Here is a 21,231-nt window from a genome sequence, read left to right as displayed (position 1 = left end):
GCCTTTTTTGGTGGGGACAATGCTAGAACTGTCTTGCATTAATGTGACTTTCAAGTATCCTTCTATGTTCAGAAATAAGCCTTGATGTATAGTAGGATTTCAAGACAAAAGGTGCATTTTTTGAGATATTTTATGTAATAGAGAAGTACTTTGACCCAACACTTAAAAAAACCTTGCTCATTTACGAGACTATCATATTTCCCCGTTTTCTTCAATCCCAAAATCCATCTTGTTAATTTGTCTTGGTGTATGATCTTTGCTTCAGACTTAGAGTTATTCCCCTCTTTTTCTTATGTCTATATGTTTATAAGCCAGGTCTATTCTTTTTTTTTTTTTCCTTAAAGATTTTATTTATTTATTTGTCAGAGCGAGACAGTGAGAGAGTACAAGCAGAGGGAGCTGTAGAGGGAGAGCAAGAGGGAGAAGCAGACTTTCCACTAAGCAGGAGCCGGATTCTGGGCTCGGGGATCCCTGTGGGGCTTGGGGCTCCCTCCCAGGACTCTGAGGTCATGACTGAGCTGAAGACAGATGCTTAACTGACTGAGCCACACAGGTGCCCCCAAGTCAAGTCTGTTCTTTATTATCCTGCCACCATTTAAAAAAAATATTTTATTTATTGATTTGATAGAGATCACAAGTAGGCAGAGAGTCAGGCAGAGAGAAAGAGTGGGAAGCAGGCTCCCCGCCGAGCAGAGAGCCCGATGAGGGGCTCGATCCCAGGTCCCTGAGATCATGACCTGAGCTGAAGGCAGAGGCCCAACCCACTGAGTCACCCAGGCGCTCCCCGCCACCATTTTTGATTCTAGCGTCTGCTCATACCTTTGCTTTTTGGTTTCTTCTTAAATACCCAAAAGAGGTAGTTAAGAGACACAAGCATCTGATGTTTTTATGTTGTCTACTATAGTCGGTTCTGAGCATTTACACAGTGTTTTATTATTAATTCGTTAAAAATTATCTGATTCAGATTACAGTTGAGGAATTTTATATTCATGTTGCAAAATTGTGTATAGGTAGGTTCTATTTTCTATGACATTTAAATTGGGATTTTTGAAAGGGACTAGTTCAAAATACTTGTTCAACATAATGGAATGCTGGGTCTGATGGAGTTGAAAATTACTGATTTAGGTGCAAAAGTGTTCCAGAGGAAAGTCCAGAGAAGAGCTGAAGGGGTTGGCAGACAGAAAGGGCATCAGGGCAGCAGAGAAAGTGCAGACTGTAGAGACCAGGCTATGATGGTTGGGGTTAATAACAGCTCACAGACGACCCAACCGGAGTCAAGCCCTACACGTGAGTCCAGGTGTGACCAGCCACACACTGCGGCAGACTCCCCACAGACCCCATCTCCTTCAGCCAATGGGAAGATGTTACATAAACTCCCTTAGTTCAGATCACCCCCGAGGGACAGTAAGAAAAAAGAGAAGAGGAGACACGTGAGCTTGAATATTTACCCCAAAGAGATGTTAACTGAGAAGTGATGAGTTAACTCAAGTTGGATATTTTTCAAAACCTCCTGTGGCTCCCCATTTCTTTCCCAGTAAATCATACAGTGGCCACCAAGCCTGACAGGACCCTACTCCCTCCCCACCACCACTTCTCCCTAAGCATTTCACCCTGCTGGCATTTATAGCCTTGAGGGCAAAAATCATTGTCTTTAATGTTCACTGAAATAACTCAAGTACCTCAAAGCACTTAGTACGTAGTAGTGGCTCAATAAATATTTTTGGATTAAACGTATGGATCTTGTGTCCTTATTCATTATTTATTTTTCCACAGTTCGGATGTAAGTTACCTGAGGGCAGGGTCCTTTCTGGTCTTGTTTAATGTATGGTAAATGCTTAACAAGTTGTTTCTTGTTTGTTTGTTCGTTTGTTTTTAAAGATTTTACTTACTTATTTGAGAGAGAGTGTGAGAGAGAGAACACAAGAGGGGCAGAAGAAGAGGGACAGGCAGACTCCCTATGGAGTGAGGAGCCCCATGCAGGGCTGGATCCCAGGACCCTGAGCTCATGGCCCGAGCTGAAGGCAGATGCTTAACTGACGGAGCCACTCAGGCATCCCAGTGCTTAACAAGTTCTTATTGGAGGACATGTATGAATACTTACTATGAAAAAGTTAATGCCTCCTCTTACCCTATACCGAGTTAATGAATACATTATACATACAGGTGGCATAGCGTCTAGCCATCACTCATAAACAGCTATCTATCTATGGTAGATAGAGTGTTATCCAATAAAGCAAAGAATGAACTGTTCATATAAATAGTACTTTATGGGAACCGGTATGCAGGGTTGTGGTTATCCCAAAGTTATAATCATGTAGTGAATCGGAATACACTCCGTATATAACACTATTTTTCCTGCTCTTTGCCCTGTCTATGCAACCTCTTCTACTCAACTTCTCTTTCCTCAGGGGGGAAAAAAAAAGCCCCTTCTTTGTTGGTTATTTGCAAAACTGCTTATCCGGCGGGCTTTTTTTTTTTTGGTTTGTTTACCAAAATGAAAAAAAAAAGTCATTTCAGTGTATAGGAGAACTCTGTGTTCTTGAAGGAGAGATTCATGCTGCCAATGACTTACATAATCTATTTTCTTTTTCATGTGCATCGAAGGGCGTTCGCATCCATATATTCTTGTGTGCAAATGCAGGGGATCCGAAACTATTCTCTGTGATTGTTTGGATTGTTAATCTCTCCAGGGTTTCCTCAACATTCTCCAAGGCAGTTTCTGGCACCAAGGGGAAAATGGAGAAGTTGAGATGCAATTTTATCTCCCAATTGAACTTGATTAAATGGGGACTGTTCTAATCAAAAGTTTGAATCCTAGGGGAGTGCAGTGTTGTTAACGGGTTTGAGAATATTCGAGAAGAACAGGGAAGAAGAGTATTAAAGTCACGGAGGAGAAGGAAGCAGGCAAGAAAATAATTGTAGTAAAGCTTATTAAGGCATAAAATTAGGTGAACAAATTGCTTCACAGATAGTGTTAAGCTCATTGCTAGACTGGCAAAGGAAGTGGAAGAAAGCTCTTTGAAAACATTATTTTTATTATTTTAATAATTTGTGTAGGATTCATCGTAGCTGCAATCTGTTAGCCCAAAACAATTGCCAGCTGGTGTCATCGTGGAGTAACTTCAGCAGGCTGAATGCAAACATGTTTTTCTTTTTACCTGGAGAGCATTCAATTTTATAAGGTTTCTATTCATTTTCACCTGAATGTGAGGTCTGCCCTTGTAGATAAGGAAACCTGTTTATTGCATGATTTAAGAGCTTCGATTAAGTTCACGTCAACTTCCACAACTATAATAGGGAGACCACACCTGGGACAGACTGTTTATACAACTAATGTCAACTCTCGTTAAAAATTAATACTTGGGGGGTGGTTGCCTGGGTGGCTCAGTCGGTTAAGTGTCCAATTCTTGAATTCAGCTGAGGTCATGATCTCAGTGTCCTGGGACGGAGCCTTTCATCAGGAGAAGGGAATCTGTTTGGGATTCTCTTTCCCTCTATCCCTCTCCACTGTGCAAGCTCGCTCTCTCTCTAATCAAAATAATAAAACTTAAAAAAAAAAAAAAAGAGAAAAGTACTTGGGTACAAGCTTGAATTGTCTGTGCAATTGCTTGATTCTATGCATTGCTTTCCTTGTGGTTACCTCAAGGAAATGGCACTCCATTAGTTATTTTACTGAAAGCAAAAGCAGGTTTTTAGGATAATGTACTTTGAAAAGGGTTAAAGTGCACTTATTTATGGAAATATACATTTTGTTAGTAACATAACTATGATATTTGTTTGTCATCATAGTTTCTTCTGAAAGTCTCCTAAATAACGTCTTTTTTTTTTTTTTTTAAAGATTTTATTTATTTATCTGTCAGAGAGAGTGAGCACAGGCAGAGGCAGAGGGAGAAGCAGGCTCCCCTCTGAGTAAGGAGCCCAATGTGGGACTCAATCCCCAGACGCTGGGATCATGACCTGAGTGGAAGGCAGCCACTTAACTAACTGAGCCACCCAGGTATCCCTAAATAACGTCTTTTAACAATGACATACTCATGTTAAGTGTGTTATTGTCTTTCCCCTGTTTATCTGGAAACTGACAGAGTAGGTGCCCAGATACTCCAAGATGTAGAGATCACTCAGCTTTGCCTATAAAGCCAGAGGAGGAGGGAAAATAATTTAATTGTTCTATTGCAATTCCATTGTCTCTTCCTGCATCTTGACTCAAAGGGTCTCAAGAGGAGAGAAAGGAAATTATGGGCTCTTTTGTTGTTGTTTGTTGGGTTCCTTCAATGGTGATTTGAATGTATTTCAGGGATGTTAGTGTTGCTAATCCTGGCTCTGCTTTCTCCTGGTTGCCCTTGGTTCCCTGTCCTCATCTCTGAAATGGGATATTATACTTCTCTTATTCCTTAGAACATTGTTCTGAGGAGCAAATGAGAGAACATCTAGAAAGTGCTTTCTACTCTATAAATTGCCAAAGCACTCAGCTTATACATTTGGGTAGCTAACAAGGTTATGTTTATCCATGTGATATCAAGTGACTTTATAGGAAACGAGAAACTTCTCAAAGTAATATAAAAAAGTATAATGAATTTTTACTTTGGTAAAGGAGAGGTGTATCTTTTAAAATAAGTAATACCATTCACCAGATGCATTCAGGAAGTAATAAACATTGAGTTTTATCTATTCTTTATTTTTGATTTTTATTTTTGTCCTATCACAATTTCTTACTTTGGAGAGTAGTGTGATGCCATTAATAGGATTGTAAACTTCAAGTGAGAGAAAAATAAATAGATTAAGTAAGCTTTAAAGAAGCTGATTCATCTTGCTCAACACCTTTTTTACTAATATAAGCTCATACAGTATCAGGAAGGACACTGTTTGTGGTTGTTTATAGAGTTGAAAAGAGGAAAGGAAGCAGAAGCGGGAAGCTTTGTTGAGAAAAATCCCACCTGTCTAGAACAATAAAAATAACTTCCTATGGGAAAGAGTTAGCACCCCTGAAAGAGATCTAGATCTTAACTAATGGGTCGAAGGGGACAGTCTGACAAATGGAAGAGATCAGTACAGTGTCTCAAGAAAAGACAAGTACCGCACAGATCCATAAAGAGGCCAGGTGGGAAGGCTGACTGCTATGAAGGCATGGGATACCAGGGTAGCTGGGAGGGGCACGATGGCCTGGGCAAGGGGATCAAATTGCATTGTTTCCCTCTTCAACACACTGTCTCTTTCTACTTGGGTCAAGCAAGTAGAGGGATCATGAAGGGGCAGTTACCGCTGTTTAGTGGTACATCCATTCATTACCTGAAAAACAGAAACTGTTATTAAACAAAGATTTGGTTCTTGTGCAAATGCAAAGTTTAGATGTTTGAAAAATAAAGTTAAAAAATATGCACAAGAACAAGAGCTTATTTAGCTTATGAAATAGAGGTAAAAGTAGGTCTTATCGTCTGCATGAGATGAGGGGTAAGGGGTGAGTCTTGCCCATTTAAGAATTCAAGGTGTTTTAGTAACATGAATTTTAAGAGGTAACCCCTAAGCTCTCTTGCATTGGAATTTCATACTGCATGGTTGTGGGCTGGTGGGGCTGGTGGGGCTGGCGCTGGAAGAAATGAAGTGTCTGTTCAACAAAGGCCCTGGTGGCAGGTGCCTGATGGATCATTGATGGATGGATGCTGGTTGAGTAAAATTGTAGAGTCGAACACTCCAAGTTTGTAGTTAAGGAGGGACCGGAATAAAACTTGAGCAACAGTTAGAACGTCTTGGGTGGAAATTAAAAGCAGTCTGGAGCCAATTCCTCCAGCCAGCTCGAGTGCAGTCCTGTCTAGGTGAGTCTGCCCAGCGGTGTGCGAGCGCTCCCCCTGCACAGAGGCCGGCCAGATTTGCGTCCATCTCAGAAAGAGAAAGCTGCGGATTTAAAGGTCTCGGATCCGTGCCGGCCACGCTCTCCTCGGGGCCTCTCTCCTTGCTCCGCCTTCGCCTCTCTCCCAAATACCTCCTCGCCCTGGGCTGAAGGGATTCCCACCCCCAGCTGCCGGCTCCGAGCCCCGCGGAGCAGCGGACTCCTCCCCTGGAAACTCCTCCGGGGCTGGGGAAGGCTTTGGCGCATGCTCCGTACCTAGGGCAGGTTTTTGCTGCGGGTAGCAGGGCTCCTGTCACACCGGCTGGCGGGTTGTGGCGGTGCCAGCCACTGTGTGCGAGTGTGCCTGCGTGCTCGCGCCTGGGCGGACCGACCCGGAGCGGCAGTGCGACTCTTCCCTGGGAGGCGGCTCCGCACAGGCGCCTCGCCCGCGGCCGCCGCGGGGGCTCCTCTGCAAACTTGCGGGCGGGCGCCGTCTGCCCTCGCGGCTCCCGCGCCCGGCGACCGGAGGGCAAAGGCGCCGGCTGCGCGTTCCGGGCGCGGTGCCCGCGGCCGCCCGGGGCGGCGGGGCCGGGCCGCGCCTTCGCCCTTGGCCCGCGCCCTGGCGAGCCTCATGCAGCCCCCGCGCTCGCGGCCGCAGCCGCCCGGCTGCCCCGGGCAGGTGCAGCAGGACCCGAGGCGCGCTCCCCAGCGCCTGAGCGCCTGAGCGCAGGCGGCGGGATGCCCCGCGTGGCCTGAGAGCGCGCGCCGCGCCCGGGCGGGAGCGGGGAGCCGGCCAAGCCGGGCGCCCCCGGGAGCGCAGGGCGCCCCACGCCGCAGCCGGAGCCCCGCGCGCCGGCTCCCGCCTCCCCGCTCGGCTCGCAGGCCCCGGCGCTGCCAGCCCGGGAGTGCCGGAGCGCCGCGGGGCCGCCAGCCAGCCGCACGCCTCGGCGTCAGGGGCATGGAGGAGCGGCGGGCTCGGAGCCGCGCCCCGGAGTCCCCGAAACTTCCGAGCCGGCGCCAGTCCGCGCCGCTGCCGCCGCCGCCGCTTCGCCTGCCGGCCTGAGAGCGGGACCATGGATGAAAGGTTCAACAAGTGGCTGCTGACGCCCGTGCTCACTCTCCTCTTCGTGGTCATCATGTACCAGTACGTGTCCCCCTCCTGCACCAGCTCCTGCGCCAACTTCGGGGAGCAGCCCCGCGCGGGGGAGGCCGGCCAGCCGGCCGCCCCGAGTCCCGCCCGCCGGGCACAGGCGCCGCCCGAGGAGTGGGAGCGGCGGCCCCAGTTGCCCCCGCCACCCCGGGGGCCGCCCGAGGGGCCTCGGGGGGCCGTGGCGCCAGAGGACGAGGACGAGGAGCTCGGGGAGCCCGAGGAGGAAGAAGAGGAGGAGGAAGAGGAGCCGGACCCTGAGGCCCCCGAGAACGGCTCCCTGCCCCGGTTCGTGCCGCGCTTTAACTTCACCCTGAAGGACCTGACCCGCTTCGTGGATTTCAATATCAAAGGGCGCGACGTGATCGTGTTCCTGCACATCCAGAAGACCGGGGGCACCACGTTCGGCCGGCACCTGGTGAAGAACATCCGGCTGGAGCAGCCGTGTAGCTGCAAAGCGGGCCAGAAGAAGTGCACCTGCCACCGGCCGGGCAAGAAGGAGACGTGGCTTTTCTCCCGCTTCTCCACGGGCTGGAGCTGCGGGCTGCACGCCGACTGGACGGAGCTCACCAACTGCGTGCCGGCCATCATGGAGAAGAAGGACTGTCCCCGCAACCACAGCCACACCAGGTACTGTCTCCGGCCCCCTCTGGCTTCCCGTCACCTCCCCGTCCCTCTCCCCTGGGTCCCGACCCCGGGCGGCTCTGCGCAGCCTGAGCGTGCGGGTGGTTTCCCTAGCGTCTTTCCGCGGTTGGGGCAGGGGCTTTCGGAGTGGGGTCGGAAACCTCTGGATGGTGCCCCTTGGTCTTGAACTCATTCCGTCCCTCCTCCCTCCCCTCCCCTCCCCTCCCGCCGCTTCCCGATATCCCCTTTCACCTTCAAAGACGTCCCGACTAGTAGTAGTGTGTGTTCTTCCTCGTGCCCGGGGCTGCGTGGCCTCCCTCCCGCCGTGCAGTGGAGAGGAGGCCTGGGTTAGACTCGCGAGGTCGGATCTTGTACCTAAATTGTGTGAGGGGAAACCCAGACCCGGTAAAAGGCAGGAGGAACTGGGCATAGAGAGGCAGGACGGGCGTTTTCAGGCACACTGAAGCCAGAGACGAGTCTAATCCCTCTTTAAGCGGCTCTAGGGTGGCTTCTCGCCCGCTCAGGAAACAATCCTCTTGATGTGTCTTTGAAGACACACTTTCAAATTCCTGCTGTACCTCGATAACCCTAATTCTAGAGATGGTCTTTGTTGCTGGGCAATGCCAGGATTTAGACTCATGCTGTTCTCAGCAAGATTTCCACTCTCCCCCAGACCAATCAATCAGCACATTCCAGAGGTACTTGTTAAATGCCTACTGTGTGCCTAGCAACGTGCTACGTGGACACAGAGATAAAATAAGTAAAATCCCTTTCATGATAGGTGCCCCCCCACTTTTAAATAGTAATACTGCTGAAAATTAAGAAAGTTTGAAATCTTAATAGCCAATGAAACTGCTTACATTATTAATATCCTTTTCTCCCCCTCCACTTCTAAATAGTAATACTGCTGAGAATTAGGAAAGTTTGAAATCTTAATAGACAATGAAACTGCTTACATTATTAACGTCCTTTGAGAGAGGCACGGGCTTAAGAATTTGGTTGAATGTTCTTTCTGCCCACTGCAATTTGAAGATTAATCTGACATGCTTGCTCAAGGGACTAAAATATTAAAAGCTTGGAACACCAGTTTATTGAAGTTTTTATCTCAGAGGTTTCAAACAATTTGGTGTAAGGAAATAGGAATTTAAAAACTCAAGCTCAATATGTTGGTATCAGATAGCTTTTGCATTTGACATTACGGAAAAACTTCATTTACTGGAAACTACCCAGATCCTGAAATTCACCACCACTGAAGCATCTAATTCTACTTCATTTCTCCAAGAATGAGCAAAATTTCATTATGGGATTTTTTACTCTGGCAGTTTTTCAAATACTTTCTCTCCTCCCTGCTTCTTTCCCTGTTTAATGGAAATTGGTTCGAATAGGAAACTGGTTGGACATGGAATGAAGGCATTAGGCTCCTTCCTTAGCATATTTTAAGGACCTTTTACTTTTAAAAATTTCCAATCCTGCCCCTCTGTTTTAGCTTAAAACAGTTTTTCAATTAATTATTACTTTCAGACTTCCTAACAGATGGGACTGTTATTTCAATGAGAGACAATCTTTGCTGCATTTTACCCCAAATTGTACCCTTTGTATTTCAACCTGTAGGCATTAATTACTGACTGACCCCAAGGAGTTTGCTACTCTGATTCCCAGCTTCCATTTCAGTAAAACTAGAGTTTGGTTATCACAGAGAAACATGGAACAACTCTACTGTAGGGATGGGCATTTTATTCTACCAATATATATATAAAAATCTCAATAGGTAGATGAAGAGTTTTGGAGAAACTAGAGATTATGGAACGGGAAAATAATTAGATTTTTGCTTAGTGATGAAATGCTGCTTCTGCTATAGACCCTACATGGATTAAGCAGTAAGGTCTCACTCCTATAGGAAATACTCAGTATCTCTCTACTCTGTGATGTAGGATAATTCCAACTTGGCTCTCTGAACATATGGTCTCTATAGCACAGTCAAATGCTTTTCTCTGTTTACTGATGGACCATGAACATTTATTTCTCTCTGAATCACCAGTTATCAGATAATCACCCTTCACTGTTTTTTTTTAAATTTTAATTTTTTAATTTTCATGGTAGGTTTTTTTTTGGGGGGGCTTCAGTTACCACATTATAATTCCTTTTCTTCTTCACCTTATCTCCCCCTTCTTGGTATCCTAAATTACTTCTTTGGCTCTAGATGTTGTAGGAAGGAATTGTGGGTTATGCGACGTACCCTACATCGAAAGTTATAGGGAAAAAGTTGAAGGAATGTCCAGTAGCATCTTTCTCACAGAGAAGATTGAATTAGTGGTCTGTCATGGGAATGCCCGAGTACAGCATTCTACAGTCAACCAGATTAGCCTGGATAATGGAGGGTACGCTTCCACGATGCAAAATGGCAGATAATCTATTGCTACATAATGGGAACAAGGTTCTTCAAATAGGGCTGACTCTAAGCAAAATGGAGAAGTAGATCATGTTGATTTTAGTTCCCTAGTCTCTTTGCTTTGGGCCCCCTTGAGGGTCCCCCTCCCCATTTCTCACAGGGATTAATGCCTTTTTAAGTCATGTAATGAGCAGGAGAGAGGATTCTGGATTCAGATGGCTATGGCTCTTGTGTGTAACCGAGAGTGGCCCTTACTAGCTGTGTAACCAGGAGTATCTTACTCCTTCGGAACCTCAGATTCTTTATCTTTAAAGCCTACGTAGTACTTCTCTTACAGAGGTGTTGTGAGAACTGAATGAACAAAGGTGAGCAAAATGCTTAGCACAGTTGTCTGCGTATAGCGTAACGTGCTGGTACGCAGTACTTAGATGCAGACATATAATAATAGTTAACATTAGTTGTTAATCGTAATAATACTTTTCCCGAGTCAAGGCCTTCTTTCATGAAAGGATCTGAGGTCAGTTCCTTAGAACAGCTCACTGTAAGTGGGTCACGTGATTGTGTAGAGATGCTATTTTCTGATTACTTGTATTGAGACAGAAAGCAAACTTCAGAAATAAATGGGAAATTATGGACATTTGAGCATCAGTCAATGCAGGGGACATGACGGGAAACAGGGACACAATATAATTGGGTATATATTCTGCTGGTGATGAAACAAACAAGCAAACAAAACCCAACCTGTCTGGAACAGTGTGAGCAAGTGGGAATATCAAGGACCAAAGGCAGAAGTGGGAAGCCGACTCTGAAAGGAGATGGCACGGTTTCAAGGAAGGAGCCATCACAGGGACGGTATGGACCAGGCAGGGACGAGGCTCTGGGGCTGGCAGTTTGGAAGCAGCACAGAGGCCGTTTGTGACCACAGAGATTCGCTCAGAAGGTGGCACATATGAATGACCTCTTCGATCCTGTCACCGCTGATTTCTTCTCGTTATTTTCCTTTTGCTCCCCCCCCCCCCCCCACTCCCGCAACCATCTTTTTGGTAGGTTATTCTTTCTTGTTATTCTTGTGCTGCCTTCTTTATTCCTGTGTTTCCTTCTTCGATCTGCATGATCAGGTCTTTAGAAGACTATGCCTTACGATTGTTGAGTATGGAAAGGATCACAGCCTTTCACGGCTAAAAAAGACTGACAGGGTGATCACGCCCTATAATACATGTGGTGAATGGGCAATTTAATCCTAAGGAGGTGAAGTGATGTATCTAAGGTTTCTTTAGGGAACTTAAATCTTCATTCTAATAAGTTTTGGTTGATGTTTTGCCTGTTGTTTTCTTCTATTTGCTGTGGAAAATAAGGTGGAGAGAGTTTTTAAGCACTAAGTATGTGCCAGGTGCTGTGATAGTTCTGGCAATGTAGTTTTGAATAGTGTCAGTCCTATGGAGCTTAGGCTATTAGGAAAAAAGACCTTGATCTTCTTTGGTAGGTGAGTAGGACCCTCATTCTTCAATAACGGTAGAAAGAGATTCTTTTTCTTTCCTTTTTTTTTTTTTTTTAAAGATTTATTTATTTGAGAGAGTGAGAAAGAGAGAGTGAGAGTGTGTGTGTGGGGAGGGGCAGAAGGAGAGAATTTCTAGTACACTCCAAGCTGAATGCGGAGCCCCAGGCAGGGTTCAATCCCATGACCCATGAGATCATGACCTGAGCCAAAAACCAAGAGTTGGCCACTTAACTAACTAAGCCACCCAGGTGCCGCATTGCTGGAAGGAGGTTCCATTTATACCGCTTGTAGGGTGGGGTAGTGATTTTTCCCTTTTATGACCTGCTTTCTGTTTGCTCTTTTAGACTAGTTGGAATCTTATGAATATTGTAGTAGGTAGGGCCTTCTGTGTTACAAATGATACAAAATTAACTCAAGTCAGCCAAGGGGGAATTATTGACTTCATAACCAGACCATAGGAAACATAGGAGTAGAGTTGGTTCTAAGAATGGCTGGAATTGGAGGCCTGGGGTCTTCCTCCCTATACTCCTTTGGATATTGAACTCGTCAGACTGGCTAATTCCATGAAAGGGGTAAATAGCTAATATCTAATCTAATAATATCTTTATATAGTAAATAAAATAAAAGAAATTGTATAATAAATATAATTTTAAAAATTTATATTTTATACTTTATATTTTATTTATTTTATTTATATGTGATATATAATATGTGTTATATATTATGTATTTAAAAATAATTTTAAAAATTATATAATAAATATAATTTTAAAAATTAAAAAATTTATAAATATAATAAAATCTTTATAATATCATATCTAATAGCTCCACAGGCCAAGGGAATAGCAAGCTTCCTCCATGTTCCAATTTAAAATCCTGGGGAATGACTGATTAGTCCAGCTGGGAACTTGTGACTGTTCTTTCTGTCCGTGCATGTGGGCAGGGCGATGAGGTTTTCAGACCCACCTGATATCACCGTACCATAGTGGGACTGGGGTGTGTGTGTATGTATGTGTGTGATGATAAGAAGGGGACCTCACACAGATACAGGTCCCACAAAGACCATGGGGTTCTGGATAGTCTTTCCACTCGTGTCAATTACAGGTGTAAGTGAACAAAAAAGAAACAAACTTTTAGATCTCCCTTTTGTGTTCTTGTATGTAGGAACATTTTTAAGTCAAGCTGTAGCCCCAGTTTACTTGAAACAGCTGGAAACCATGTCATATGAGGAATAATTTGAAGGAACTGGAAGTACTTAATATGGAGATGGAAAAATTAAGGAGATGCAAAAATTGCCTTCCAGTAGTCAGAGGAGGAAGGTGTGGAAAATGGAGGAAGCTTGCTCTGCATTTCTCCAAAGGATAGAGCTAGCATAGGTAGGATCCCAGTGGTAGGATAAGGTTTCAGAACCTTCTTAGAACTTGTAGCTGTCTAGGACGCCTGAGTGGCTCAGCCAGCTAAGGGTCTCCCTTTGGCTTAGGTCATGATCCCAGGGTCCTGGGATTGAGCCCTACGTTGACTCCTTGTTCAGTGGAGAGTCTGCTTGTCCCGCTGACCCTCCCCCTACTTGTTTCTCTCTTTCTCTCAAATAAATATATAAAATATTTTTATTAAGTTTTTTTTTTTTGAAGATTTTACTTATATATTTGAGAGAAAGCAAAAGTGAGAGAGATCATAGAGGGAGAATGAGAGGGAGAAGCAGACTCGCGGTTGAGTGGAGAGCCTGAAGCGGGGCTCAATCCCAGGACCATGGGGTCAGGACCTGAGCTGAAGGCAGATGCTTAACCCACTGAGCCATCCAGACACTCCAAACAAATAACATCCTTAGAAACATTTGTAGCTGTCTAAAATGAGAATGAACTCTTTTGTGAGGTGGCCTGCTCCTTAGAAGTGAAAACTTCAAATATGGCTGATCAACTGCTGGTATTGTGAAAGCGGTTCCTCCCCAGGAAGGGCTGAGCTTGCATGGTGTTCTATTTTAAGGTTCTGTGTTCTAATCTAAGCTGAATTCAGGGTATCTTTTTTTGCCTCTTCCCTGCCCCATGCAGAGAAAACAAAGCAAGAGGAAAAAAACCCCAAAAGGATTACAAATGGACTACTCATTTCTCAGACATTTGTAGATCTTTCTACCAAGCAAACTTTCGGTAGAACACGGTCTGATGGTGTAGACGGTTGTATTAATTTAGGACTAAAAGCAACGGATAGGTCCGTGTATAAAAGGGCAAGAAGAGAAAATATAACATAACTTACCACCAAAAGCCATCAACACTTTGAAACATCATCTGGGTACTGCTTTTTTCTGTGGACAGCAGGCTTAAACACATAAGGAGGCTGCAGAGTTCTGTTTCAGACTGTCTAGAATATTATGGCCCATATTGCTTTCTAAAGCATAATCTTTTTGATGTCTCTTCTAATTAGAAATGTTGAACTGCGGAGAAGGTTAATTTTCACCATCAGGTTTGTGTGCTGTGTGAAACTAAGGAGATAAGAGATTGTTCTCTCTAAATGCCATATTCACTTACATGTTCATTACAGAGTCTCGGGAAGTGTCGCTTCTGGTCCAAACTGCCAATATTTGCTATAAATCAGAAGGAGGTTGAATTAAATCCATTCCTTTTTTTTTGAGTTGTAAAGATAAAACTGGAACCAGTAAATTGAGATTGATCATTTATTTTTCTGCCTTTTCTTGCTGGTTACCTTGGGATGTTGACAAGGTTTGATTTTTTAGAGAAATACAAATGCTCATGTAATAACCAGAAACTAGGTAAAATTTAGCCTCTAACAATGTGGACTGGCTTAATCTTAGACTCTTACATTATTATTCCCCAAAGCTAATTATTATCATCTCATTTTTACTAAGGACAATCAGAAGCTTATGGTATTTGAAAGTTACTTATGCTTGATAATGAATTAAACAGGTTTAATTGAGACTGCCAAATTTTAATGTGATTTTAAGACTCATGAAATACATTATTGGGCCAAGAAATAGGTTTAGTATGAAAACAATTAAATGGGGAACTCAAATTAATATTTTCTGGTAATCAATTATCTTGTTTTTTAGTTTGTTAAATTATGGGTATCATATATAAATTCTCTGATTTTCATTGGCTAATATAACTTTATTTTAATTACAGTTAATCAGTTAACTATGTGTTGGGAAGTATACTGGACAGTAAACTTGGAACGGTATTATTTGTTTATATCTCTTCTAGCACATACACTTACTCAGTAAAACCCATGTAAAGTTCCCAAGCACAGAGACTGACCTATAAAAATGCTTGACACATGTCAGCTAACAATCTGTCATCTATTCTAGATTACCTTCTAAAAATATCAGCATAATTTAACCAGATTGTGGTTCTTTATGGAATGATCCAATGTTTTATGTCATGACTCTCTTATTTCAGGTGAAAATTCAAATTATTAGTAATTGCCTTTCATAATTAGCAAGATATCAACTGCCCTGATTCTCTAGAGGAGTAATAAAAGTCAGGACAGAGACCACGGGTTATTAGACCGTTCTAGAAGGTTTCTCCTATGAGACAGCATGCTACAAGTCAGGCATTCCTTTGGGAACAAGGTTAATCTCATTCATTCTCATTTTCGGGGGAAAAAAAAAATGAGCCTAAGCAGAGAGCGTGGCTCTTTGATATAGATTGGGAGGCTGAGAAAAATCTAAACAACATGGCTTGGATTACTACTAGCTGACGTCAGATGGCTGAGGTGGTTGTGACTGGAAATTGTGTTATTGAAGAGCATTGGAGAGACCCTGAATTAGGAAAAAAGCTCTCAAGGGAAATTGGAAGAAATCAATGACAAATTTATCAGCCACTGAAAATCACTGGAAATTGTGCTGATGCCCAGTTTGTGAGTGTCGTTTGGCTGACGTTCAGCAGCATGGGCTGTGATGTCGAATGAGCTGGATTTTTTGTTTAAACTTAGAATATATGTCTTTTTTTAAAAAAATTAAATTCAAGTTAGTTAACATATAGCGTAGTATGACTTTCAGAAGTAGAATTCCGTGATTTATCACTTACAGACAACACCCAGTGCTCATCCCAAGTGCCCTCCTTACTGCCCATCCCCCATCTGGCCCATCCCCCACCCATCTCCCTGGCTCAAGCTCTTACTCCCAAGTAACCCTGAAGAAGTCAGTTACCTATTCTGTACTTTGATTTCCTTCTCTGGAAAATAGGAATAGTGGTACTATGCCTGGTGAGGGCTAAGAATGCACAGAGACTGACCCGTGTGAGTGTTAGCCATTATTCTGTTCTCACGGGGCTTGTGTTACACATCTATGCTGTTATGTGTAAAAATAAAACAACAAGAGGCAACCTGAACCATGCTTTTTGAAGCTGGAACTTCTTATCCCAAGTGATGCAAAAGAGAAGCCATAAAGGGTAAAAGTGAACGTTAATTCGTAAGTCACCGTGGACACTCAGTGGGCACTTAATGAATGCTTTTGACTGGAAACTTGCTTTCTTTCTCCGGCATATCATGTTATTTTTTTTTATGGGAAATTAATGAAACAGCAGCAGAAATGTTTAAAACACACACAATTAAATTCATAAATGGAGCAATCCTGCAGTGAAATTGAATTAGTTGCCTGTGGGCACATAAATATTTGCAGTGCGTTGCAATTATTAATATCTTACCGTGCTTTTCTTGGTAAGTACTGTGCCATTTGTTGTCACAACCTTGCATTTAACACCGTGTGTTCATGGTTACTTCTGTATTCCAGTTTCTTAATAGACATAAGAGGGTAGAAATGCTAACCTCCTTGCAGTCCTCCAGATTTTTGTTAGCTTTTTTTTTTTTTTTTTTAAGATTTTATTTATTTATTTGACAGAAATCAGAGGCAGAGGCAGTCAGAGAGAGAGAGAGGGGGAAGCAGGCTTCCCGCCGAGCAGAGAGCCCAATGCAGGGCTTGATCCAAGAACCCCAGGATCATGACCCGAGCTGAAGGCAGAGGCTTCAACCCACTGAGCCACCCAGGCACCCCTTCTATTAGCTTTTGTAGAGTATTTCTTATGAAGGAATCAAGGTTATGGAGAGATGACAACAAACCTGGATGATAGCTTCCATATTTTGTGGACTCTAATTATGAACTTGTAGAATTTTATAGGTTTGCTTACAAAGTGAAAACATAGACCTAGAGAGAAGGGTGCATGTGATTTTAAGCATACCTAGGTGGTGACTTGACCTGGGTGTGCAAGCCTGAAGGAAAGATCTCTCGAGGACTGTGAAAAACAAGGGGACATGCCCTGGGAAGACAGACCAGCCACTGATCATGCAGAGTGTAAATTAGCAGGATGCTGCCGAGGAGGGAGAGAAGGACAAAAGTAGTCAAGGTGAAGAATGAAATCCTAAAAACCTGAAATCCGAATGAATATTGAAAGTGGAGGTCAGCACTTTATCTCGCAAGCACTGGTTTGTCTCATTAGTGCATTCATGGGGAGTCATCGGCTATCTGGGCGGCTGTCGGCCTTGGAGGGCTGTTGTGCTTGAATGCTGCTGGGGTTCTTTTATTTGCTTACACGTTCTTCTTCTGTGTCCCTGGGAGCAGTATCAGTCAGCGGCCTGGCAGCAAACAGAGGCGCACTCTGGCATGGTGCAGGGCTATTACAGATCTGTGGACTGGTTAAGGGCCCACACTGGACCTGGGGCTCCTTAACGGAGGGAAACTGTTACCTTCTCTGAGCCTGTTGTCAGCATCCCTTGTCTGCTGGGGCCTGACCTAAGTGACAGCCTCAAAGGTAGGAAGGGCTGCCTCATAGGAACTGCGGGCAGAGAACAGCCCAGCGCCCCTCCTCTTCCCACCCCCCCACCCCCCAAATATGGAGTTGAGGCAGAGAGGTCGGATGGGGAGGAAATCTCTTGACCAATCTCTTGATCACTTTCTCCACGTGTCTGTCTCCTTCCATTGTCTTCCCCTGGCTGGAACTGTGTAGCTAAACAGCTGGAGAGCTCCGTGATCCAACGCATGTGCTTTCCCGGGGCGAGCAAGGCAGAGAATGGATTTGGGTTTGGAGTGGGTGAGTGGGATAAAAATGGAGAGTAACTTGCACTGTGCCTTTAAATAGCTTGAAATTTCTTCTAATCCATCTTAGGAATGTCCCACTCAGTTCAACAAACGAGACCAAGTAGAAATATCTTTCAGTACCTGAACCACATGCTTTCTGTATGGACCATTAGTCTCCACCTAAAGAATGGTAAAGGCATTAAAGGACATTCAGAGGAGCAGTCACCACAGGCAAGGGACTTTCCACCGAATAGTAGGGATGATGCTGAGTTTGGGTTTTGTCCCCAATGTACCCCCAGAATCGGCCGGTAATGACGACATGTCTGGGCAGTTATATCTGTATGATGACATATAGTGGACAACCCACATTTTACATTATATCTGCATGTGATATTTTATTTTATTTTATTTTAAAAGATTTTATTTGTTTATTTGACAGAGCGAGAGAGCACAAGTAGGCAGAACAGCAGAGGGAGAGGGAGAAGCAGGCTCCCCACTGAGCAGAGAGCCCGATACGAGACTCAATCCCAGGACCCTGGGATCATGACCTGAGCCAAAGATGGTCGCCTCACCGACTGAGCCACCGGCCCCCCATGCATGCAATATTTTATAGCTTTGAAGTCCTACAGCAGTATTAGTTAAGGCAGGGCAGAATAGTTTACAAAACTGGCTGCCGTTTGCAAAAGCATGCTGGTGAGATGAGCTGCTTCCTGTTGCTTAGGTTTTCTTCTAAGAATATAAAGATCGTTAAAAGGAATATGAAGGTGGCTTTCAGTCTCTGAAGGTAAAAGGTGAGGAAAGGAGAAAAGTTGTACTTGAATTTTTTTTTTTTTTTAGATTATTTATTTATTTATTTGACAGACAGAGATCACAAATAGGCAGAGAGGCAGGCAGAGAGAGAGAGAAAGGAATCAGGCTCCCTGCGGAGCAGAGAGCCCGATGCGGGGCTCGATCCCAGGACGCTGAGATCATGACCTGAGCCGAAGGCAGCGGCTTAACCCACTGAGCCACCCAGGCGCCCCAGTTGTACTTGAATTTCAGATTTTAATTGGAAACTATTTTAAAGCTTTTGGTTTTATTTTTAAGACTTTTGAAACACTATTTCCATATTTGTCTTGGGGGAGATATGATATGCTTGGTATTATGCATAGGTGCAACTCTCCGCAAAACAGGCACGTGGAAACTCCTAGCATTAGATACTGAAACACAGTGGAAGTTGATATGTGAGAAAATTCAAGTAAGTACCATCAAGTCACTGCTCTCATTCCAAGAGTCAAAATGTCATGAGTCAAACACTATTCAGTGTGTGCATTTGTAGGTGACAAAAATGACATTCAGCGCAGTATCTGTTCCGAGGACATTTTTTGAGCTTGGTCCATATGTGTTAAGTTCATTTCTTTTTTTAAAACTTTTTCTTTTTTAAAAAGATTTTGTTTTTTTATTTTGAGAGAGAGAGAAAAAGTGTGAGTGCCTGGGTGGGGTGAAGGGCAGAGGAAGAGGGAGATGCAGATTCTCTGTTGAGCTGGGCGCCCGTGATCCGGCTTGATGTGGGGCTTGATCCTGTGACACTGAGGTCATGACCCTGAGATCATGACCTGAGCGGAAGTCAGTCGCTGAACTGACTGAGCCACTTAGGCATCCCTCCCCAAGTTCATTTCTTCCATCCCTAGGAGGGAATTTCACATTGGTGGGAACAGCATCATCCTTGAAAAAGTTACCCACCTCTATCCTCTTTTTCCGCAGCTCCCCCTACCACGCAACACTCTTTTTTTTTGTTCTCTGGGACACAAGGATCGTCTTCAGGCCCTCGAGCTGGATGAAAGTTACTTGCATGATAAAATTGCCTTAGGAATTGTATCCTGCTGGCTGTGGAAGGTATGAGCTCTAAGGAGCCTACACTCCAACGGAATTTAAGTCCAGTTGACTCGAAGATTCCAGGAGAGGTGTTAGAGAAGTTTTTCCTTCCCGCATAGCTTTATCGAGTTTGTCATTCTGCCTTCCAAACACTCGATGAAAGAGGTGAATTAATGGGTAGTTCTATTTCTAATGTTTCTATTAAGAAGCAGTTCTATCAATACTTCTCTTGATAAATAAATATCAAAAGTATTGTGCATAAAAACGCCAGGCAACATGAAGGAACTCAGGTACATTGGAGCTGTCAAATTTATTATCTGATGTGTATTTAATCTAAAAATATTTGTCAGCTCTCATGGCCCATGCTTTGTCTTTTAAATTCAGACTTAAGCCTACAGCACCACCGCAGATAAATTTCTTTGCTTTGAAAGTTTTATTCTCCAAGTTCCCTATGTGTGCTATAAAGAATAATTAATGTAATGAAAAAATCAATATTGTGTATAAATTATTTAGGCTTTACTATCACTGTAATTTTCTCTTGAACAACTATCGATCGGCGACAATTCATTTGTTAATTTCTTCCTAATAAGATATTCATTGTATTAGGTGTATAGTGGTGCTGTCCCTGCACCTTCAAAAATAAGCCATGAATTACTAATAATATATGCAGCAAGTTAACCTACTAGTGAGTGCCGTGAGGTTGCAAACAGGCGGAGGGGGGAGGTCACTTGAAATGTGCAAAGCCTACGTAGTTAGACAACCGCTAATGACTGGATGAGTAGACTCTTGCAGGATATTAATTTGTACTTTAAAATTTTGTGTGAATGTATTTTTCCAGGTACAAGAAGGCCTTCGCATTGGCAGATTCTGCCCCAGTAGCATTTTCTAGATCTAATAAAATAAACAGGCAAAGAACCTATGTTCTGAAACCCAATTGGGGGTTCAAATCCTGACTATTGCTTACTATTATATGACGTGGCATGAACTGTGTAGGTTCTCTAGACCTCATTTTTTTTTTTTTAAATTCACAAAACAGGGATTAAAAACTTTCCTGTTTAGGGCTAGTGTTGGTTTGAGACCTTGGGAGCTTGCTTTCTTGGTGAAATCTGAAAACACCCATGTACGTGGAGGGCAAAGAAAGACTGAAGAGATAGCTGCTCCAGACTGGTAGGTGGGAGGTTGGATAAGCAAGGGAATTTACCTATGAAGCTTGTCTTGGGAGCTCCGTGCACCTGCCTGCCAGATGCTCATATAGAGACCTTAACTGAATTCAGTCCAAGCAGTCTCAACATACTTCCTGTCTCAAGGCTGTGTCCTCCAGACAGCTCTTAGCATGGGGATGTAGGCAGAAAGTGCATTCCAGGGCAGAGGGGCAGTGGGGAGATCCTCTGATAGCCTGGGCCCAGCTGGTGCCTGGTCAACCAGGGGTCATGTCCATTAGAAGACTTCCTCCAACAGTCAGCAATGCCAACCATATGAGTTAATGTACACACACATTTCTAGGTGTGCAGAGAGCCTGAGGCAGGGCTCGATCCCAGGACCCTGGGATCACGACCTGAGACCCGAGCCTAAGAGGCTTTAACCCACTGAGCCACCCAGGTGCCCCATGTGTTTCTTTTTTAAGCTGATTTTTAAATCCTCTGTTCTTTTGTTTTGGGTGGGGGGTGAGGAATAATTTTCGTAACTGTCTGTAACAGCGCTTTGAATGCGTTGGTTATTAAATGCTGCTTTGACAGGTGTCCACTGAATTTCTTCAGAGGAGTAGGAAAAATGTGAGACCTTGTGGCAACCCAAAGAGATTAGAGTCCAAGAAATCAAACTGCCAAAATTCATGGCAGAGAGAACTTTTGTGTCAGCTTATTTGGACCGGGGAG

The 21,231-nt window shown here is 44.0% G+C and overlaps 1 protein-coding gene across 1 annotated transcript in view; it reads left to right on the top strand.

The window, feature by feature from the left end:
- The first annotated feature begins 6,077 nt into the window (after window positions 1-6,077).
- Window positions 6,078-21,231, top strand: part of HS6ST3 (heparan sulfate 6-O-sulfotransferase 3) — a 641,705-nt gene continuing 626,551 nt past the window's right edge. The window contains exon 1 of the mRNA XM_032315010.1: window positions 6,078-7,601. Coding sequence (XP_032170901.1) covers window positions 6,898-7,601 — 704 coding nt within the window. The 5' untranslated portion in view covers window positions 6,078-6,897. The remainder of the gene's footprint in view (window positions 7,602-21,231) is intronic.

This window comes from Mustela erminea, chromosome 15 (genome assembly GCF_009829155.1).
Source record: "Mustela erminea isolate mMusErm1 chromosome 15, mMusErm1.Pri, whole genome shotgun sequence".
Taxonomy (NCBI): domain Eukaryota; kingdom Metazoa; phylum Chordata; class Mammalia; order Carnivora; family Mustelidae; genus Mustela; species Mustela erminea.
Note: the sequence above shows the minus strand (reverse complement) of the source record. Positions and strands in the feature narration are given on the sequence as shown.